General features: G+C 37.7%; 1 protein-coding gene across 17 annotated transcripts in view; it reads left to right on the forward strand.

The window, feature by feature from the left end:
* LOC127066588 (transcription factor SOX-2-like) overlaps positions 1-24,465 on the forward strand; it is a 302,397-nt gene that overhangs the window by 200,849 nt on the left and 77,083 nt on the right. The window contains exons 1-2 of one of the 17 annotated variants that reach the window (XM_051000486.1): positions 2,371-5,522; positions 8,650-10,520. The exons of 13 other annotated variants lie outside the window; for them this stretch is intronic. In XM_051000486.1, the coding sequence (XP_050856443.1) occupies positions 4,045-5,522; positions 8,650-8,740 (1,569 nt within the window). In that variant the 5' untranslated portion in view covers positions 2,371-4,044 and the 3' untranslated portion in view covers positions 8,741-10,520. Of the gene's footprint in view, positions 1-2,370; positions 5,523-8,649; positions 10,521-24,465 lie in introns of those variants that run through there. 3 more of the 17 variants (XM_051000481.1, XR_007782437.1, XR_007782434.1) reach the window with 3 other exon arrangements.

A 24,465-nucleotide genomic window follows, 5' to 3' on the forward strand; every position in this document is an offset into this window, starting at 1 on the left:
CTCTCTCTCTCTCTCTCATTCTCTTTCTTTCTCTCTCTCCGTTATTTCCACTCCTCGCAATCCGCTCCATCTTTTTTCAACAGTAACGACCTATCAATCCACTTATTCCGCACGGTTTATGTGCCACTTGTGGCATTTCGACTTAATGCCACCACATCGTGTCGCCAGGCAAATCCAAATAATTCGATGAAAGAATCGCGAATAATACCCCCTCGTGTTTTAGATCTATCTTTCTTATGTATTCAGATCAAGAGTTAGGGTAAGCGTGTTAATAAATCATCGATTATGGATATGCGAAATAGGTAAGTACTTATTTACTTATCTATTCGTTTGTTGATTGCTTAAAGAAATTGTTTAAAAGTTGTACCTAAGAAATTGTAACTAAATCGATAAGAAAGAATTATTGATTTATTTCGGATACAATATCGTCCGAGTTAATTTACAAAAAAAAAAATTTCTAGAAATTTTATTTCATCGCATTTTGAAAGAGATCATCAAATTCACGATCGAAGTTTTATCTGAATTTAATTTTCCGGTGCGCAACATCAGAAGAAAATCGATATATGTGAATATTTATCGTATCGAGATATCATCGATAAGTCTTGTATCGGATAAGAATAGGATTAACGATGTCGTCTTACTTATCGTTCATTACCATTTTCGAACATTAATCAATAATCTTAATCTAATGTGAAATCAAAAAAAGTGCGATTAATAAAAAAGAAAGAAGAAAAACAATGAGTAGGTAAATGTCTGAGATCTTGGAAGGTTATTTATAGAAATTTTATTTACTAGTCGAGGTTCCCTTCGTGACTGTTGTTATGTTACAGGATGACAGAGTGTGTCTATGATTATCTATAACTCGTTGTCTCTCTCTCTCTCTCTCTCTCTCTGTCTTTCTCTCTTTCTCTCTTTCTCTGTCCGTCTCTTTCGTTCACTCTTCTCGCGGCAACAGGTCCTACGCGCAGGAACCCGCTTAAAACGAAGTAGCGTCGTCGATCGAAGCTTCTTTCAGGAAAACTGAGAACATAGACGAATAGAGGAAAAGAAGAAGGTGAATTGTAGAACAAACGAATAATGCGATATTCGAGTATGTACTTATATACTTGCTTACGTATCGTCAAAATTGTTATTCTTATCGGACGTTTTCGAACAACAAAACGTACAGAGAATATCGCTAATAATCCATGCAAGGGAGATTGGCGTGACGTTACATAATGTAATTTAAAAAAAAAAGAATAAAATAACAATTTCCAATTTTTGTAAAAACTATTTACATTATGAAATATTAAAGAAATATAGATCCCTTTCTATAGAACTCTGATAGATGCGTTATTAATTTTCTCTTTTTTTCTTTTCCTTTTTTTTTTTTTTTTAATTTATATTATCCTGATTATTAATGCTGAACTGAATTTTAATGGTAATGCAATTTCTATAATTATTTAAATGATGTCACGCTCTTGTAAAAATTCACGTAGTCTCGCCGTTGTTTGAGATAAGATAATCCAACGATTCGAATCGTAAAATCCGTCTACGAGATGTCTGTTTCCAAAAGTAATTTAAATTTTAACCTTGACGATAGAATAAAACGTCGAAATAATTTTTTAGACGTATCTACTTACAGGAACGTATTCGTCTAAGAAAAAAAAAAAAACAAAAAAATTATTACTATTAATATCGAAACCTTTAACGATCCTTTACCATGGAGAAATGCCTTATATTTGAAATATATTTTCTTTTCTATGCATACAAAAACTGTTACCTCGTGTACACGATATCATGTTACTTAAATGACTACCTCTTAGAAATAGAATATAACGTTATTATATTTTATATTTTTAACAGACAATGATAAACGATTAGAATCTAAAATCAGTAGTGAATAAAAAACAATTTGACTTTACAAAATTCCTTCGTAAAACTTACTAACCTGGATCGTAAATTCAACGCGATGGGAAATAAAGGATTTGAAATAACAATTCTTAATATTTAACTTGGACATCGAAAGGAAACGAAAGGAAAACGAAATAAAAAAATAAGGAAGAGATTGGAAAAAAAAGAGAAAAACAAAGCAAGAAAAAAGGAACAAGAAACAAACAAACAAACAAACAAACAAACAAACAAACAAACAAACGAACGAACGAACGAACAAACAAATCTTTGTCAAGAAATAGGATTAATTCGGACACATCTGAAGCGTGGCAAAGCGCTTAACCTATGCCTACACACGTTGCCAGAAAGAGTATTAAATCGTGCCCACGCATACGACGTCGTCGTCGTCGTCGTCGTCGTCGTCGTCATCATCGTCATCGTCTCATCGTTGAAGGAGAAGAAGAAGGGAAAGGAGTAGAAGAACAAAAAGAAGAAAAAAAGGATTATAAAAAAAATAAGAAGAAAAAGAAAATGGAAAAGGAGCAGAAAGAGCAGAAGCAGAAGAAGTAGAAAAAGCAGAAGATGACGACGACGACGAAGAAGAAGAAGAAGAAGAAGAAGAAGAAGAAGAAGAAGAAGAAGAAGAAGAAGAGAAGAAAGAGGAAGAGGAAAACGACGCGAGACCGACGGGTAGCCGATCTCGTGGCGCGCACAGTGGCAAGAAGAAGATAGGGGAAGTTGATATCGTGGTAAGAGAGAGAGAGAGAGAAAGAGAGAGAGAAAGAGTGGGAGAGAGTGGGAGAGAGAGAGAGAGGGAGAGCGTGTTGAGAAGCAGTAGTGGGGATGTAGTGTAAGAGGGAAGGTTTAGCTCGGTCGCAAGAGGTCGCTTCGGAGGTTGGTATGAGCCCGCCCACTAGAACTGTGGCATAGGGCCGATTGGTCGAGAGAAATGATGGCAGGCGCGCGTGCCAATCGATAGCCGTCGGTAGACTCGCTCCTTTGGCTATGGTCGCGTCGATCCTGCCAGAGTGGGGGTATCCTCGTAGACTGGAGGGAGCGAAGGAGCGAAGGGGTCGAGGGACGGACCGAGTTGGTCAGAAGTGGGGGGTGAGAAAGAGGAGTAGTGGAGGTAACAGCAGCCGCCTCGGCAGGAAGTGAGCCCCGAGTGTTAGAGCCCAAGGCGAAACCCACGAATGCTCAGACGGTTCTGTCCTTTCGTGGAGAGTGGAGGTCGGCTTCTTCTTTTCTTGTGTTAATCTACGACGTGTGAGACACTAAAGAAAAAACGCGTGCCAAGCGTGTGCACGCGCTCATACGCATCATACACGGATACGGATACGTACTCTATACATACTGAAAGAAAGAGAGAGAGAGAGAGACAGACAGTGGAGAAAGAGGGAGGGAGTGAGTGGAGAAGAGAAGAGAAGAGAAGGAAGAGAAGGAAGAGAAGAGAAGAGAAGAGAAGAGAAGAGAAAGATCGAGCTCTCGTGTTGATGGTGATCATCGTCTGTGACTAGTAAGAGAGCCTTCCGTATCAAGGTGTCAACAACGCGTCGTTGTTGTCCTCTGTTCTTCTCTTCTGTGGCGTCGTCGAGTACGAGGACCGCCGGCGACGTGTCTCCTTGTGGTGTTCCTTCAGTGACATTTACGTAGTGAGAATCTCTTAATATACGAAAACAATAACGAACGATACTAGACTTTGAAGAAGAGGAAGAAGAAAAAGAAGTTTAAAGAAATAGAAGAAAAAGGAAAGAACAACAACAATTTTAAGGAATGAGTAATGCGCGCGGGTTGATTCTACGTGCTAAGAGTGCGCGAAGTTTGTGAGGGATTGTGATTTTTGTCGAGAAAGAAACACTTATATCGGATCATTCATATTTTCAATATCGTTATGAAAAGGGAAACGGACTAAGTGAAATTCGGCTTCGAAGAGAAAAAAGCGAGAGGAAGGAAAAGAGAAAGCGAGAGAGAGAGAGAGAGAGAGAGAGAAGGAAAGAAAAGAAGAAAAAAAAGAGCTAGTGACCGGACGCGCTACGGCTGAAGAAAATCGAGGAGCGGCGCGCAGTGGTGCGCGAGATCTCATCGGCGGCGTGTGTCTCGTCGAGGCTCTTTCTTTGACGTAGCACAGTTAAAGAAAACGGCGGCAAACTGTACGGCCACAGGGAGGACGACATGCTCACGATGGAGACGGACCTAAAAGGCGGTAGCCTGCATGGTCAGATGCCACCGCATCCGCACCAAGGTGTATCGCCGATGGGTCACCATACCGGCGTGTCGCCTTACGGAACACTAGGTTCCATAGTTCATAGTCCAGCCCTGTCTGGAAGTCCACCTAGCAGTAGTACCCTAGGATTAGGTTTACAACATCATCATCAACCGCAGCACCATTATGCTTCGATGCAGGCTGCGGCTGCTGCGGCCCAACAGCAGCAGCAGCAGCAACAACAGCAGCAACAACAACAACAACAGCAACAACAAAACATGCATACTCTTGCGGCTCAGCAAAGCGCTGCGCAACAGCAACACCATCCTCATCAGCAACCGCAGCAACAACAGCAACAGCAATCGCAAAACCAACATCATCAGCCACCAAATAACAACAATAATACGAATAAGAACAATAACATAGACCGAGTGAAGAGGCCGATGAACGCTTTCATGGTCTGGTCCCGCGGTCAACGGCGTAAGATGGCTCAAGAGAATCCGAAGATGCATAATTCAGAAATTTCTAAACGCTTGGGAGCGGAATGGAAATTACTCAGCGAAACAGAAAAACGCCCGTTTATCGACGAAGCGAAGCGATTGCGCGCGGTGCACATGAAAGAGCACCCGGATTACAAGTACCGACCAAGAAGAAAAACGAAAACGCTTTTGAAGAAAGACAAGTTCCCGCTCGGCGGCGGTGTCGGAGGAGTTGGAGTCGGCGTTGGTGTCGGTGGCATATTAGGCGTCGATCAAAGACAAGTTGGTAGTACGGGTGGACCTCAGCAAGGGCAGATATCCCGCGAGGTATATCAGATGCCCAACGGATATATGCCGAATGGTTATATGATGCACGATCCGACGGCCGCTGCGTATCAGCAGCACGTTGCTTATGGTGGTCACATGGGTGGAGCGGCGGCAGCCGCGGCCGCTGCTGGATATCCAAGATATGATATGGGACATCACATGGGTGGTGGCAGTCCACCAATAAACAGTTATATGAATGGATATGGTGGTTACGCTGGAACCACCGTACCCGGCGGCTCACCCTCGCCGTATCACCAGCCTCAATCTGGATCCCAAATGTCTAGCCACAGTCCTAGCGGCAGTAGTATAAAATCTGAGCCAACGAGTCCTGCGAGTGCGGGTATACATACTCCCACACCTACCAGCGGACCGGGCGCCTCGAGCGCAGCGTCTGGTCCGCAACAGCAGCAACAGGCGCAACAACAACAAGCTGCTGCTGCTGCTGCCGTTAAACGTGAATATATGGGCCAACAAACCCATCAAACTCATCAATCTCAGGGAGATCTTAGACAGATGATATCCATGTATTTGCCGCAAGGAGTCGACCAGGGGGTCGTCCAACATGGTGCTGGTGTCTACTCCCCTGGTCCATCACCGGATCCTTTGGCGCAACATCACTCGATACCACCGCTCAGTCATATGTAAGCTTTTCTTTATATATAAATAAATATATAAATATGTAATATCTGTTTCAAATTCCCGTTCCTCCGTTCGGAGGATCTTTCGAAAGATCGTTCTCGAATATATTGTATCTATGTATGTATATTAATATGTATATGTATATATGTCGTTTTTTCGACAAGTTTGTCGATCCATTTTCTTCTCCATCTTCTCGATCGAGAACAATCGTTCGATGGGAACGCTTCGATACGAGTTTGCGTTCGAACGAATATTCATACACGTTCGTCGCTTATACTCCTATCGGCTTTTCCTCGATTATTTTTCTAACAACACATCAGAATGCATAACGCATACTAACATTTCTATCGTGACACCTTCACTTCTGGACCCTACGATCGATCCCACATATATAAATCGTTAACTTCTGTAATCGCTATCCTTGTCTCCTATGAATGTTCTCTCCTAAAACTTATTGCTGCAGCTTGCGTTATAACGTTAATTGCCAGGAAGAAGATAATTACGAGATAAGTTTTGATTATGTTTAAAAATCGTCTCTCTCTCTCTCTCTCTCTCTTTTCTCTTTCTCTCTCTCTCCCTCTCTGCCTTTGTTTCTATCTCTGTCTCTCTGTCTCTATCTACCTATCTCACGTTTATACAAATTCGTTTTTTTATACCGCGATATTTTTATTTTACGTAATTTTAATTCGGTACAAGGTATTGGAGTTGAAACTATTATTGTTGACTATTATTATTAACTATTAGTTGAATTTATTATAGTTCGTACTCATCTAGAAAAGTATGTGTATATACATATATATATATATAATTTTTTAACTAATCATATGTCACTAAAGGATCATTCCTCCCAATTTTTAAATAAAAAATCAATCGATAAATCAATGAATAAAGTACGCTAGTAATTATAATGCGTCTTCGTTCGGGAGTCCAGAGCATGGCCATTCTTCTCTTCTTTTTTTTTTTGTTTATCTTCTTTTTTTTTTCTTTAATCATTTAGATAAATTTTTTTACGTACGTTCTGTAGTGTCTTGTCGTTCGAACATAGGTGTGTCATAGGTTGAGTCAAGAAACGCGAAACATCGGCCTTTTTATATACATATATATATATATTTCATTCATCTTTCCCATCGTTTTTTATCTTCACTTTCGATCTTCGTTTCGTTTCGTTTCGTTTCGTTTCACGTTTAGGACGACGAAGCTGTTTTAATGATTTCTTTCTAATCTTGGGAATCGCACGAAGAGGCTTAAGTTTACGCACGAAATACGATTATATACCCTCTTTTACTATCTTTTATGTTTTCGGACAAGGTAAGACGCTTATCGTTCTTACATAGAAAAGCCTTTCGTAAACGTCGAACGTTCAGAACGAGAAAATTGAGTTTTCGAACGAGACGAAGCAACTTTTTCTTCTAAAGAATAGATCAAGAGTATAATATAGTAAACGATCAAAATGTGTATCTGTGTATATGTGTGTGTATGTGTGTATGTGATAATAAAAATCTAATAAAATGATCTATCGAACGAAACGCACGGCCATCGCGTCGATTTCTTTTGACTCATCCTAAAGATTTGCAAAAAAAAAAAAGAGAGATAAACACAAATAAATAACTAAAAAAGAAAAGAATGATAGTCTACCTTTGGTTAAAATCTTTAAACTTGTAAGAGCGTTTCTTTTCGTAATGCTCATAAAAAAAAAATAATAATAATAAAAAAGATAAAATAAAATAAAATAGACGATGACCTCGCGGGATAGCTTAGGAAAGAAAAAGAAATTTTAAGATGCATGAATTCGAATAAGTGAAAAAAAAAACCTTCTCTCTGAACGCGACGATGACGGAAGAGGAAGCAAAAAAAAAAGATATGAAAAACAAAGAAAAACAAAAACAAAACAAAATAGTGACAGACTATTCGAGTACCGACGGATGCAAAAGTATATGTACAATATGTACAATATATATTTGATGTATGATATATGTATAGAGCTTTCCTATATAACTTCGCTATATCTCTATTCTTCAAAGATTCGCGTTCTACAAGGGACATCTTCGATGTGAGGTAAAAGAAGAAAATTCACGGGACAAAAATTCTTTTAATAACAATAACAATAATAATAATAATAAAAAAAGTCTTCGAAAAGAGGGACACACCGTTTTCTCACCGTCGAACAAATGAATGTGAATTTTTGAGTGATCAAAAGTGATATCGCGTCTTTGATTATCGTGTATTTTTTTTTCTTTTTTTTTTTTTTAATTTATTTATTTTGCAATATATTTTTTTTTCTCGTTTTTCTTTTCGTTTCGCACGAGTATAACGCACGACGGTATCCGGATTGTTTTTTTTTTTTTTCGATACCGTCCGAAAGTGAAAACTATGATTAGTTGAAAGAAGAGGAAGATAAGGATGGTGGATGATGCTGTATCGTTAAAAGAAGAACGTGTTGAGATGACAGAGAGGACTAGCGGGCGTGGATTTTGTTAGAAGACGAAAGAGATAATCTATCGAGAAAAATAAATATGTATGTCTAGTATAATTTCTCTCTCTTTCTCTTTTTTTTACCGGTGATTATAGTATGATCATAGGCGTTTCTTTTCCTTTTCTTTTTTTTTACGATCTTAATAATAGACTCGTTTTTCATTAGAAGAATGCGTTTTCTACTGGCTATGTCATCGGATATCTTTAATTAGTTCTTTTTGTAGTTGTATTTATTATTATTAGTATTACTATTAGTATTACTATTACTACTATCACTACTACTTACTATTACTATTACTATTACTATTACTATCAAGCACCATGCTACACGTGCATCTTATTCTTTCCTAATTTGTCCCGATCACAGGGTCCTATTATCTTTTTTGTCTTTCCCTTTGCCAACGTATTACTCTTTCATTCTGTCTCTCTTTCGTCTATTCCGTACATTATTATCATTATTATCATTATCATCATCACCATGATTACATCATGAATTGATATAATAATAATATTATATCATATCTTGATATAATGATGGTGATCATTATTGATGATATCATTATATCATAATCATAATCATTATCATTATCATTATCATCATAATTGGCGTATATTTAGCTGTAATATTTATTCGTGACATTGTATATACTCCCATAGGGCTTATCGGACGAGCTTATCGTCGTTTTATTGTGACCGATCGACGCAAGAGAGAGCTAACGTTGGACTGCTTCATCCACTAGAAATTTAAGCTCTGATTTCTTCCTTGCGCTACTCCAACACCAACCCTTCGAAATGCATAAGAAGAAATACTCAACATCAAGAAATATGGCTGACACATACACATCACAAAACACACTATCATATTTCTCTCTTTTATTTGTCGTTTATCACACTTTCTCTCCTCTCTTTCTCTTTCTTTTTCTCTCTTTCATCCTGTATGTTTCTTTTTCTCTTTCTTTCCTTCGTTATCTTTTTCTTCCCAACATGGACCAACGTATTTATATTAGGTAGAAGAAAGAAAGAAGAAAAGAGACGGAGAAAGACGCGTGCAAGTAAACGACCGAATAAACGAACGAGCGAACAAAGCTAAGGGACGTGTGGATAGAGAGACAGACAGACAGAGCGAAAGAGAGAGAGAGAGAGAGAGAGAGAATGATAATATAAATACTTATATACATATACATATACATATACATAATAATATACATCGTACTACTTGCACAATATAGATGTGCGCGTGGTATACCGATCGATGTTGCAGCTACTGCTGCTTGCTGTAATTACGATTCAGTCTGTGATAAGAGCTCGAAAAAAGTGTATCACGATCGTTGCGAGCTTTGTATATATATAGATAAACCTACATTTACATTTATAAGAGATATTGTTAATTAATCGCGGGAAAAGAAAAATAATTCGGATCTTTTGTATATCTATCTACGTTACTACGCGAAATAATCGCGTTCTTCTTCTTCTTCTTCTTCTTCTTCTTCTTCTTCTTCTTCTTCTTCTTCTTCTTCCTCCTTTCATTAATTTTTATATTTCTTATATCGTGTTCATGCAAAAGACAATTCGAAAAATTAATTTCTTTTTCCTCTAATTTTTCTTTCTTTTGTTTATTCGCTTATGTTATTGAACGTCTATAATATTTAAAGTTTAGATTTTATTTTATATTTTGTCGTTCTTTTTTTTTTCCTTCTTCTCTAATCCATATCAGGATAGCGAAAGTTAAAGAGAAAAAAGAAAAAAAAAAAAAGAAGGAAAGAAAACAAGCTGCAGAATCCGACAGAAGATGATCGATTATAATTACGTTTTTATCATCGGATTAACAATGAATCGAATGACTTATCATTATTTTGTAATTATCATCGAATGTGCATGTATCCAATGTCTTTTCATCTATCATCCCTTCGAATCTCTCTTACAAATTGAATGCGATCGATGATCGAATCGCGACCGGCAATCAGTTTTTGTAATAAACGGAGTGACGTTAGATTACCCGATAGAGAAAAAAAGAGAGGAAAGCACATTTAAAATTTATTGATCGCTGAGAGCAAATTTCTTTTATTTTTTTTCTTTTTTTTTATAAAGAAAAATATATATAGATATATAGATATATATTAATAAATATTATAAATAAATATGGTATAGATTAAAAAAATGTATCCCGTAAAAAGTCTACACGTTGACTATCGTCGATATGTGGTTTATTTGTTTTCTCCCTTTTCTTTCTTTCTTTTTTTTTTGTATCAGAGAGAAAAAGCATAATTTTATTTAATTAAAACAAATTATTTCTTTTTATATTGTAGTATATTTCCCTCTGATACAATTTAAATTTTTAATTATTTTTAATTAATTGACGATATGCGAGTTAACGTGTTTTATGCTTATTGCGACTATGTTGGACTTTTTTCGCGATATCAAAAGGAACATGTATATATTTACACATACACATATATATGGTTCGTATTCAAATAAATATAAGTACTTTCAGTAATAATTAATATAAAATCTACAAGATTCTTCTGTAACATGTAAGTTTCATTAAAAGAAACTACAACTATATATATATATATATATATATATATATATATATGTACATGTATATGTATATGTATATATTATATATATATATATATATATATAAAGGTTAATAATAGAAAAAATCGTTTAGTCTTTGTATTTACCTTTTCTTTGCGTTGAAGAGAAAGAAAGAATTTCACTATCAACAGGGTTTTTTTCGTTATGAATTTTATGTGTGTGTGTATGTGTATATATATATATATATATATATACATATATATTTGGCATATTAACATGCATTTGTATCTCCAAATATAGGTATATGTGTATGTATGTATGTATATACATATACATATATATATCTCTATGTGAATATATATGTATATATATATACGTATGTATGTATGTATGTATGTATGTTTGTGAGTATATATGTGTATATATATATGATATATGATATAATATATATAATATATATATAATACACATTATATATATTATAGATATATACATACACATACGTACATACATGCACACATGCATACTTGTGTATACTAATTAAGAATAGTAAATTACATTTTCAACTCAAACATTCATACAGTTCTTTTTTTTTACATTAAATCCTTTTTTTCAAACCATAACCATTACTACAATCCTCCAATATATCCATTATTCTCCAAAATTGTACGCAGTAGCGTTAGTAAAACGCATAGAAGAGAGACACATCAGGTAATTATGTTAACAAAATTTTCTCAAAATTCTCATTACGTAAAAAGAATGATTATTCGATCGACGTTATGCATGCACTTAATAAAACTTAAAACTATAACAACAATCATTTTTTCTATTTATTCAACACATCCGTTTGTATTTTAATATAATGTCGCGTAAAGAAAGATCGTCGAATTACAAATATTTATGAGCGGTTAGAACGCGAACGCGAATGTATAATAATAAATCTGGATAGTAAGTAGCGAGAGTAGTAATCCGATTCGCGAAGCGTGGGATTACGATCGATTTGGTGGGCAGTTGAAAATCGATTTGATCTTAAAACATGTCGTCAACCCGTTCTCTCTCCCTCTCTCTCTCTCTCTCTCTCTTTCTCTCATTCAAAAGAAGAAGAATCGTTTTCTTTGAAACGTTCCGTTCGTCGACACGATGCGGGACAACGAGAGGCACACTACTACTCTAAGAGTCTTTCTCTCCTTTCCTTTTCCTCTTCCTCTTCTTCTTCTTCTTTCTCCTCCTGAAGCCACCTCTTTCCTCCGTGGAGGGTCGTAGTCGGTACCGAAATGTCCCAATAAATAAAACGCTCGACACGGACGAGCGGAGACATTAATTCGTGCCAATAAATATTCCCATCGTTCCGGCGCATAAACCTGGCGTTTGTCATACACACGCAGTCATTTCGGTTAAAAGGCATTCCCTCTGCCACTGAATGCAAATGCGAGTGCTCGTTGTGCGTGCCGTAGGGTCCTCCAAAGTGCTTTCAATTACGTGTTCCACCTAACGTTCCGGCCTGAGGGCCGTTTTCCTATGTTTTACATAACCGGGATTTTCAAGTGTTTCACGCCCCACGAGAATACGACGGCCCGTTGCACCGTTCTTCTTCAGATTCATCGTCGAACGAAAACGTATCTTCCTCCTGATTATTTGTTTATTTTTCACGAGTTTCTTCTACGGACGGATGAACGGACGTATGAAAAACGAAACTGATTTTCCGTGTTCTCTCGAACGACTCGCACGTTTCTATTTGGAGATTTTTTTGTTAATCACAAAGCGAAAACGTTCCGTTAAATTCAACTCGACGGGAAGGATATCACCGACGGGTCTCTGTATTATCGATCCTTTTGCGATTTTATATTTAATTTTTTGTTTGTTTGTTTTTTGTTTTTGTTTTTACTAACACGTAAGATCAATTATTATTACGTTGTTTTTTCGTGTACAATGTATACGTACCGTTATTCGTACGTAACGTATTAGTGCATGGGTTTTTGTATATGCGATTGTGTGTGTCCTGAATTTCTTTTTTCCTATTTTCATATATACATATATATATTCCTTCATCTTAGAAGATAATACCTTGTATCTACAGAAAAACTAGTAAGAGCGTTTAACGATTTATCTATTTTCCTTTAACCGCTTAATTTCTCTGTGTATTTTGTCGTGCATTAATCTAACTTAATCTTCCTGGTGGTGCTATGTCTGCGATGCGTGCGTATGTACACGCGCGTGTGTGCGTGTGTTAGTGTGTAAAATCGAAACGAAACGTCGCGTAACGTTTTGCATAAATCGATATTCAATCGTACGTTTGAATGAATATTTATCTCCATTTAAATGGCAACTTATTATCGAATCAAAAAATATTACCAATCGGCAAGCGGATAATTAATTTTCTTTTTCTTTTTTCCTCTTGTCTTTTTTTTTTTTTTTAATTCCTGTCTTTTTCCTCCCATAGACACTCGTCTCGTTTCTCTCAGTTAATCTTGTCGTGTTACTACCTCCGTTAAATAAAGAGAATCATCAGCGTGCGCTCTTGTCGGATAATCTTTGATCCGACGTGTTTTAAAGGTGGTTTCGAGACGAGCGCTCGTTGGGCACGCGCAAGAGAAGAGGAGAGAAGAGAAGAGAAGAGTGCACGCACAAAATCCCCTTGCGAGAGTTGCAATTTGTAAGGTATCCTCCTCCTCTTCCGCCTCTTCCTCCTCCTCCTCCTCCTCTTCCTGCTTCTACTTCTCCTCTCCTCTCCTCTTCATTCTCCATCCTCCTCTCTTTCTCACTCGTGTAACGTTTGCCGTATCTATGTATATATATATATATATCCCTTTCCCACTTGCTTTCTCAGCTCTCTTGATCCGAGTAACCTCTGCCACCACCCCTGAGTAAGATAATATTCACGGCCAATTACCTAAAACGCACTCCTTATGGTGGAACGGTGAGGCGCAAGCAGGCAGGGTTATTGGCTGACTGCCATCATGCAATCGAGTATCCGGTGTGAAACGACCTTGTTATTAACGTTCAAGTAAGCTTTACCAGCCAATAAGCTTTTTGCTCACCCTTGCTCGGTGCCAAAAGGATTCTATCTCTATATATATCGGATCTTCATGGTTTTATTATTCGATTCCGACTTCGAACGTTACTTCAGTATATACTTCTTAAACTTCTTTCAAAGGATATCACCATTTACTTTTATAAATTCAAATGCTTACGATAATCGTTTGGGACGTAATAAATTTCGATCTCTTTCTATCTCTCTCTATCTCACTCTCTCACTCTCTTTATCTCTTTATCTTTGTTTCTTTTTCGCAAATATTAAAATCACCTTCAACGCAGTCTTATCGTCAAATAAACAAGACATGTAACTTTGCGTATTACCTTAAACGGCTCGACTAGTTTTCCGATAGGTTCGTACGATTTAGGTGTACTAAAACCTGGCGGGGGGCCTCGACGAAGGAACGAATGGTCGAAGGGGGCCATTTCGAACCTTTCTCCTTACTCTTTTCCTCTCTCTCTCTCTCTCTCTCTCTTTTTCTTTTTCTTTTTCTTTTTCTTTTTCTTTTTCACACACGTACACTTATAAGCACGCACAGATTCACAGGCTCACGTTCTCTCAGTATCTTCCTTTTTTGTCGGGCCTTGACGCTTCCCGTGTTTATGGCACGAGCACGACAGTTATGGCAACGTACGGCCGTCATCGAGATTCCCAGTGGACCTTCCAATTTGTTAATTGGCACGATAACGTATGTACGAGCATACGCGTGCATCCATTCCAGCATAATTTCTTTTCGTAAAAGACGTTACCATTTTTATCAACAATATCTAAAGAAATTTGAACGACATCCAACTCGCTATCAAAATTTCTCTAAATCCACGAATTTGGACTATTATTATATATACTCCTCGTCAGCTCTCGCTCTCTAAATTATTCAGTGACGTTAGCAACGAGTAAATAAAAAAAAAAAACTGACACTTTACTAATTTTCTTTATTTGTCCGAATGAAAAAAAAAGGAAGAAGAAAAAAAAATAAATGCAGAAGGCGAAAACGAATTTATATTCTTCCGATTGTTCGGTGCTGCTAAACGTACGTCACCGGTTAAAGGTTAAACCTATGCAATTAATTACGTTACTCGAACCTATTAAACATTTTTTCTCTTCTTTTTTTTTTTTCTTTTTTCTTTTTTAGATCTACCTTCTCGTTACGCAATCGTTGATCTGTTTCTTAAAATTCACATATGCATATCCAATATACGTACTTACATAGATATATACATACATACATAAATACGTATATATAATAGATACTCGAAATTTTACTCACAAGAGAGAAAAGAGCAAAGCCGTTGAGAGAGAGTAGAAGAGAAAAGAGAGACGCCTGTAGCAGACTGGTTGGACTAGCTTCGGGGTCAGTTTATCGCAAACAAATGGGTTACGCTTGTTCGACGCCGTATTTCACCGGAATTTATTGTTTATTATTCCGGCGGGCTTGGGATGATATAGGGCCGTGTTTGCCCGGAGTAGCGTTAATGTCGTTAATAGCACCACCGGTTTCGGCTGCTAACCACCGACATCGCGGGAGCCGATACAGGGACAAACCTCGGGACAGGTTTTTCTTTCTTCTCCCTCTTGTTCTCTCTCTCTCTCTCTCTCTCTCTTTCTTTCTCTCTTTCTCTCTCGCTCACTCATTCGTTCGTTCACTCCCTTCTCCTTTTCGTTGGTCGTCCTTTATTTCACAAGCTGAGTACTTTCGACGACGAGAGGATCAGCAAACGTCGCTCGATAAACCTCGATCGTGTAAACGTACAGCTTTCATTTATTCGACTATCACATACTTACATATCTGTTACGCATTTCTACAAAGCAATAACGCATTGTGTAATTATATCTTATTTCGTATCTTCTTTTTTCCTCTTTTTTCTCCTCTTTATTTTTTCTTTTTTCTTTTTTTTTTTTTCTTTTCTTTCAGCGAATTTTAAAAGCAGTAAATTTACATGAAAGAAATTTGCCCGAAATATTACACGTTGAATCATATTCGTACGAAAAATCGTATGAAATATATCAAATGTCTACAATTATATCGAACTTTTAATACTGATAAATTCATTTCAATAATAATAGATAGAAAAAAAGTAAAATGAATGGGAATAGGATGTCGGACAAAATATAATATAACAATAGTTAACCAAAGAGAGACTAGATTTCAAAGATTAAAAAATTAAAAATTAATTTGATAATGTTTATGAAAAAAGGCACGTTCCTTTCCATAAAAAATATCAAGCTGTGTTTTAATTAGATGTTGAAGTCGCCGTTAGTTAACACGAAGTGTGAATGATGGTATGTTATACGCTACCACAGCATCATAGTCATCGTTTTTCCGTCCTTGTTGCGACCACACTCGGACAACGTATAATCGTTGCTTGAGACTTGACTATTCTCTTTCTCTTTCTCTCTTTCTTTCTTTTCTTTCTTTCTTTTTTTATCCTCACGATCGTCTCTTTTCACGGTCCGTGTGTCACCCCGCATGGAAGAACCTATATCACGCCAATCGCTTAACTCGCCGCAGAGTTGACGCTAATGCGTTCTTAATGCGAGACCAACCAGTTGTAGGTAAACAGTAGGGTCTCGATCGAAACCCTTTTTCTCGATGAGACTTCTACAGCGTTGACCTTTTATTCTTTTCTCTCTTTTGCTCTCTCTCTCTCTCTCTCTCTCTCTCTCTCTCTCTCTGTCTTCTTTTTATCTCTCTCTTACGTAAAAACGTATATTTATTTCTATTACTACTAGTCGAGAATAATTCTTAATTTCAAAGCTTACCTATGACTAAGGATTAATGATCGATGAGCTACGTCTGCTATCAATCTACAATTTAATCGTCAAGCCTTAGCATTAATTACGTACAGTTGAAGTACCATTGTTGGAAAGTTAAAGGTGAAAAAGATGAGTAGGAAATTTCTTTAAGATAGAAATCCGTGCTTGTAAATAGAAAATAATTTTACATATATATATATATATATATATATAAAATACTGATTGCACACAAAATGTAATAATAAATATTATTTGAGTATCTATTTTTCTCAGAGGATCGACGAAAGTGAATTTCAGCTTGTTATCAAAGAAAGAGAGAAAGAGAGAGAACGAGTCGTGTCGTTTCTCACGAATTCTTCGTTATCTTTACCCTGTTCTGTCACCCTAACTCCCCACCCCTATCATTGTGCCTGTGTCTCTCTTTCTTGCTTGCCAGAAGCATTATTGAGTAAATAAAGCACTTAACAATTATTTTCCGGACGGTAATTTTTCAACGAGCCAGCCACTGATAAAGTCCTTCACTTTTCTCTCTCTCTCTCTCTCTCTCTCTCTCTCTCTCTCTCTGTTTTACGGCATGCAGCCGATAAGACCTACGGGCTACTCGTACGCGGTGTATTAAGTTGAATTATCGTCACCCCGCGGTGCTTGTTGCAACGAAAACAACGCGAGACGTCGGGGACTTACGAAATGAGAGAGAAAGGGAAAGAGAGAGAAAGAGAACATAGGTATAGTAGGAAAGGGACGAAATTCCTCTTTCTATCTCTCTCTTTCTCTCTCTCTGTATCTTCCTAATGCTCGATTCGCATGTGCAACGACGCAACGGCAAACGAAAACGCGATTCGTCGGGCTGCCACTAATTTAACGCGATCGTAATCGAGAACTATTCGTCTTAATTTCGGTTGCTGCCCACGTTACCCATGGTGTGTTGGTCCCTTTTCTACTTCCGAGTTCCTTCCCAACTCGAGTAGAGAGACCGTTATCGGTTCTAGTACTTTACTCGTGTCCTTATACCGTCGAATGCGCTCGCACGCGCGAATTTACGAGATAGGGACGATCGTCGGGAACGATTAGAAAACGAAATTCGGTCCTTGAAACTGTCTCGTACTTGCGACTAAGTCTTAATCGTCGTCGCCACTCCCAAACGTTTTTCGAGTTCCAAATAATCAGGATAAAGGGATATAAGATCGCACGGGGTTAGACAATACTTCGCCGAACCCCTTTTCACTGATAATATCATGCGAACGAGTTAGGAAGTGCGTTTCGAGTTAACGTCGGAGCTATTTTATAGACGCATTGTCCTTCCTTCGGATTCTATTTTATCCGTCAGACGGATTAATCATTTCGTCGTTAACAATCGAATGTGATATAATACTTAAGATACAACGGGACAGGCTGACAATTTTGAATAAAAATCTGCGAAATAATTTCCGATGGTAAATATTTCATCGTAATAGATATTATTTATCACAAAGAGATTCATTTTCTTCTAAGAGATATAATACTACGTTACGTTGAAATAACGGATTCCACGTTATTTAATAAAGGACAGAATCATCATAATATTCTAATTAAGAAATCAAACGATTTATTTCGCTGACATTAAATCTACAGGACAACTATATTCTATACCTTACGTAGCCAGTCTCAGGTTCTCTTTGTAAAAGGATTAGGCGAGTAATCGTCACGACGATCAGAGAAATTTCTTGTCGAGTGAGCGTTAATTTCAAGGAAAAGGAAGAGACAGAGAAATAGAAAGACAGACAGAGAGAGAGAGAGAGAAAGAGAGAGAGATATGCTTTACTAGAGGTCCGTCGGACACCTGACGAGAGAGAATGATCGCGAGATGACGACGACGAGGGCACGAAAGATGGAAGTCGTACGATTTGTCAACGAGAGCCTGCGACCTTAATCGACGTCGAGTCGTTGTTTTCACGAGCGATACGCGTTGTCGCGGCCGTCAACAATTTCGAGGCTCGCGGCGGTTAAGTTGGACGGTGCTTTTGAAAAGTGAAAAAAAATAAGGGCGTAGAAAGAAAGAGAGAGAGCAGACGGTAGACGACTAGAGAAAGGAAAGAGCCGCGAGCATGCGAGTAAGGTCGTTATCGATGGGCGTAGGAGTTTAAACGAGAAGAGTCGTTCACGCATACGCACACGCACACCTACAATCGCACGTAAACGTACACTCGCACGCACAAGCATTATATTCACGCATTATATACATATACGTATAGATATAGATATATAAACGCATACGAATACGACGTACTCTACACGCGTTTGTTTTCGTAAGTGTGTCGCGCGTTCGTACATACCGCATGAACCAAATGGCGAGTGTCATCGTATTTAATTAAAATGTCACAGACGTGATAAATGTCGCGTTCCGTAAAAGAAGTCGTCGTCGTAGACCTAGTCTTCGTCGTCGTCGTCGTCGTCGTCGTCGTCGTCGTCGTCGTCGTCGTCGTGCGCTATCGCTTCGCGTTGTATTTGTTACCACTAGTCAGAAGAAAGAGAAAAAGAGAGAGAAAGAAAGAAAGAGAGAAGTTGGAGAGACAGAGAAAATAATAAATGAAATTCGCTATCGTGACGTCTATACAGGATTCAGAAAGGACTCGAGAAAGAAGGGAGAAAGGTATGAGAGAAAGAAAGAGAGAGAGAGAACAAGAAAGAACAGAAAGAGACAGGAGAAAGGAATTAGCAACTCGGGCACGCATTAATCTCCCAGGCTTTTCGGACTTGTGATTATGTAAGGAGCGTAATTTTTCAATATTCCAGGACCTTAATCCTTCAGAGACGTAGAGAAAGAACGGAATTGAGATCGGCTAGCTAGTTCCAATCCGCTATCCTTCTCCGTTCGTTCGCTCTAAGGCAAATCGTTGTTTGGCGCTTTTGTTTGCAGACCGCGCGAACCACTCTTAGATTTCGACTTCTTCTTCCTATTCCTTCGATTTACCAAACTCGACGAACCGAATAACGGATAGCTCGATCGATCCACACAGCGATGAAAAACGATGAAGACGGAAGTAGTATCGTCTCGTTACGAGTGTCGAAAGCAATTCCCTCCTCTCTTCTCTCATAGTCTTTTTGACGTTACAACTCCTCCGATTTATCGATCTCACGATTTATTCGACTCACGTCCATAAAGATGTTAAGCTCATTTATGTTAATGATACTCAACTATCAAGTATCCTCTCCAGATGATTTTATTCCTGGCTCGATCGAATTGAAACCATAAGGTAAGTAATAAGTAAGTACTACGTGTTTTTTAACGGATTCACTCGTCTACTTCTCCAACACGAATTCCGCGTTCCTCTTAAACGGATTCTAGCAATCTCGTTTGTCCTTCGAGTCCGCGCCTCTCGCAATAAAATCTCCGAAGGAGACGCGTTTATGCGACGACTTCTCTCCTAACGACCGATGCCTCTTCTTCTAACGATCGTTATGCAATTTCCCATTTTTTATTTCTCTCACTCTCTCTCTTTCTCTCTCTTTCTCCCCCCCCCCCCAGTCTCAACATCGTCGTCAGACTTGGAGTCTCGAAAACGTTCACGTTTTTCAATTTTCTTCGAATTCCAAACGGAAGAAACGTGTTTTCTCTTCGATCTTTTTTTTTCTCTCTCTTCTTTTTTCTTCTTCCTTTTTTTTTGAAATTATTTTTCTCATGCCTCTACAGAAATTTCTGTTTAAATCATGTGTTACGACTAACGAGAAATTATTATTCGAAATATTATTCGGTACGTACGTAGACAATCGTGGAAATAATTAATTGGTCGACGGACGTCGGCGGAGTAATTGCCCGTCACGCGCACCGCACCGTTAATTACAAGATCGTCCGAATCGTACGTTTTGTTCGTTGCTACTGCGATTTTCTATTTACATCGGTATTCGCACGAAGAAAGTCCGAGTTATCGGGTCCGTTCGTGCGTTAATAAACGTACCAGATTTTCGTATGAATCGACATTGGATACGACGGCTTGTAACACGTAGATCGATATCGTAATTTTCCGTGTCTATCTGCAACGATGTAAATTGATATTAATGCTATTAACTGCATACAGACACAAAATTCGATCGATCGACATAAACAGTGTGTATCGAGGGAGGACTAACAAAGGAATTGAAACATGTTATGTATATATACTCTTATACATACATATGGCGTGTGCGATATTTAAAGAAGAGAAACACCTGAATCGAAAGAACAATTTTCTTCGAAAATTTTGTAATTCTTAATAAAACGAATATCGGTTTTACAAAAAGATTTAACTCGTACGTACGTTCAGGTGCCTGCTTATATTTAAACGATTCACCGATCACATATCCCCATCCTCTTCGATAAACGTCCTACGGCTTATGTACACACATATATAAATATCGATACACTCGAGCAGACTTTCGATATTTGATTTTATACGATGAGTTTGGTGGTGGACACTTTTATTCGTCACCTCTCTTCTTCTTCTTCTTCTTCTTCTTCACCGCGTTACTACTACTCGCTAGAAGGGTCGAGTCATAGCGAGGGAATAAAGAAGTATAGAAAAGAAGGATTCGAGACACGGATACCATTTCGGAATTCAATGATTACGCGGAACGTGCACGGTTGGTGGTGGAGTAGAACTCATCTATACTTGTATACATATATGTATGTACATACATACATAGAGAGAGGCACGTAGCCAGCACGCGCGTAATATCTACCGTAATATCCATCGTAGGTATATAACTATGTGTATATGTATACATACATACATACATATATATACACACATATATATATACACATATATATTCGCATAGTGCCGAGAACCGGCGTAATTCATGCACGCAGCATAATCTATAGGCCGATGCCTGATGAATGACTTTGCAATTATATTCCCATCGGCTCCCCACTACCCATCTCGTATGAATGTGTATACGTAGTAGCTTTATAGACGCACATACACCACTACGAGAAAGTAGACCTTATACTCTAACTGCGCCCAGGTGCGAAGGCAAATACCCGACTGGCTAATTTCTGTCGCGAGCCGTTGTCACTAATTATCCTTGTATTGTCACTCAACGCATATGCCATCACTTTTTGTTTTTTCTTCTTTTTTTCTTCTTCCTCTTCTTCTTCTTCTTCTTCTTCTTCCTTCTCTTCTTCTTCCTCTTCTTCTTCTTCTTCTTCTTCTTTTCTTTTCTTTGTCTTTCTTTGCCATGTTAGTAGTCAGCAAAAGACTGCACGTAATAAGTTCGCCTACTACTCGACGTGCTGTCTTCTGTTATAAGACTTTGCAAGTTCTTTTCGATGAGTTTAGAATCTCTGAACGAACGGATTTTCATTTTCCATTCTCTTTTTCTATATTTGTCTTTTCTTTTTGTTTTTCTTCTCCTTTTTTTTTTTTTTGACCAATAATTACGTACGAATTAGTGCATCGTAGAAAAGGCCGTTTCGTAGATATTATTGTCCCAAGAATATTATTATATTTTTAACATACTTATTTACAATTGTACGAAAAATACAATATATTGATTCAAGCCTCAAGATGATAAACTCTCGCTCGTGTAATCGAGAATCGAAAGATTCTTATCTTAATTATTTATCGTTGCACGGTTGATTAATTAGCATACCAACTGCTTTTATCGCGATCCTGCACCACGTTCGAGTAATACGAAATGACAAATTGCGTTTTCTTTCGGTCACGTGCCCGTATAAAGTACCATGAATACAAATTCGGAAAAAAAAGGTAGATCTGAGAACGAATACGAAAGAAGCGGCAACAAATTTAGCAAATGCTTGTGAGACTCCACCTCTATTTAATCTGGGAATTTAACTATTTATAAATAATTTAATGTAACGATGGCGCCCGTATGCATTTGATAAAGAAATGTCATTAATTACAATAATACGATATAACAAGTTAGTTGAAAATTTGTAAGTTTCCGCTTTGACGTAGGCATTTTATAAAAATTATTCGAAATTACCCGGCTAGAAAGCAATTACCGTCGTTTGGCAAATTGCTTCGAGTATAACCTACATGGGAAAAAAAAATAAACTTTTCTCTCCCCCCCCCTCTTTCTCTCATCGTTCCAATTAAAGTGAAAAAAAGTTTTATAACGTAATGTCGCTTGAAAATGAGAATCGTTTAAAATTATATCCGATAGAACATTCGTTTTAATAAGGCAAGGTGTATATTTTTTTCTGTTGTGAAAATGTATTAGAAATATGTATTAACATTTTGTTTGTCAAATTTTTTATAAACGTATACGTAAGTACTTAATCTTCTATGTAATATTTTGCAATTATCATTATTTAAAAGTTCATCTAAAATAGAACGCGATTTAAATCTGACAAAATCACTATTTTAATCGAGCTGATTGAATTAAATTAAATTCTTTTCTCTGTCTTTCTGTCTCTCTGACTCTTCCTCTCTTTCTTTTTTTTTTCTTTTTAAGCAACATACGATGATATTCACGAACTATTAGACACGTCGTTAACGCAAATGGCTCGTGTGACGGTGACGCATTTTGTCGAAAAATTAAGCCATCACGTACGCGTTCGCGCGAGCACAACACCTTCTTTTTTTTCACAAATAACATCTATATATAGAGACAACGTCTGCGTCGTTGTTCGTTAATCGTTTGATAAGACGACATTTATCGTCTTGGAAATGTCGAGTTTACATTAGTCAAAATAAACGCTACCTCAAGCGATGATTCAAAATGAATTTTTCTGTCGTTTAATCATATCATAGTCATTCGTCGATATATTTTATTTGATGATCGATAAATTAATGTAATAGAATAAATGAGAAGAAGCACATGGACAAAAGAAAGAGAAAGAGAGAAAGAGAGAGAAGGGTGGTGAGACATTGAAATTGCGTTAGAAAGAAATTAAAAGAGAGAAAGAGAGAGAGATGGTCGTTCTAGCAGCTACTATTACTTCCTTTCACCCTCTCTCTTTCTCTCTCTCTCCAAATTCGATAAAGCCGAATGGTCGTGTCGCAAATGAGGGCTTACCTAATTACTCGATTAATGCGTCACTGCTCGTCGCGGATGCACATATTGCGCGCTCGCTACTAATTACTAATTACTCGTCAGAAAACGTTCGCTCGTTCGAGTGCGCGCGTGCGCAACTCAACGAGTAGGTACGCATTATCTCGCGCTCTCGTCGAGAGAAAAAGAGAGAGAGAGAGAGTGAGAGAGTGAGTTCAGAGTTTCGCATCGCTCTCTCCATCATTTTTTCTCTCCTGCACTTGCCATATAAATAGCGGAGAGCTCGAGAAATAAAGGCTCGTTTTTCCGCGGCGCGCCGGTCGAAACAGCGCGTGCGGCGTCGAGTACGTTTCGAATCTCTCTTGGAGAAAAGAAGAAATAAAATGAAAGAGAGAGAGAGAGAGAGAGAGAGAGAGAGAGAGAGTGTGTATGTTGCAAAAAGGTTGTGTTGCACAAAGGTGCTAGAATGGTGACAGTGAAGAAGCGTAGGCGGCTCTGCACTCGGTTACTAATTTTTCTTTTTTCTTTTTTCTTTTTTCTTTTTTCTTTTCCCTTATTTTTTCTTTTTCTTTTTGCTCTTTCTTTTTTTTTTCTTCTGATTATTTTATGGTAATGAAGCTAATTAAAAAGGCAAGTAGAAAGGTTCAAGTGGTTTTAAAACGCGTGCGCAAACGAGAAAAGAAGAGAGTAAAAAAGTGTGTTCCTGTAGGAATTGCATGTAGCGCACGTGTGCGCTCGTGAGTTATTTCTTTCCTTTGTCCAATTCTCTACGGGGTTTTTTTTTTACTCTTCTTTCCGAAAACGAATTCGTCCTGTACGAAGTTTCTTCTTCTTTTTTTTTTTTTATGGAATACAAACAAGTATTCTATCGTACTAGGATGGAGTAAGTTTACATGTACATATTATTCAATCATAAATCGTAAAGAAACAAAACGCCAAGAGAAAAGTATTTATCATACGATCATTAATTTATGTAAATCAATAATTCATCATCCGATGATTCGAAATGTCAAATCTTAATCGTTGTTTAGAGACCGTCGTATGCGATAAAATATAGTGGCAATAATTACACGCGAAATCGAAGAGAAAAGAAATATAAATCGTCGTCGTTCTCGTCGTGGCCGTCGTCGTCTTCGTCGTCATCGTCGTTGCTCGTCGTCAGAGAGTTTGGAGAA

Source organism: Vespula vulgaris, chromosome 1 (assembly GCF_905475345.1).
Source record: "Vespula vulgaris chromosome 1, iyVesVulg1.1, whole genome shotgun sequence".
In the NCBI taxonomy this organism is placed as follows: domain Eukaryota; kingdom Metazoa; phylum Arthropoda; class Insecta; order Hymenoptera; family Vespidae; genus Vespula; species Vespula vulgaris.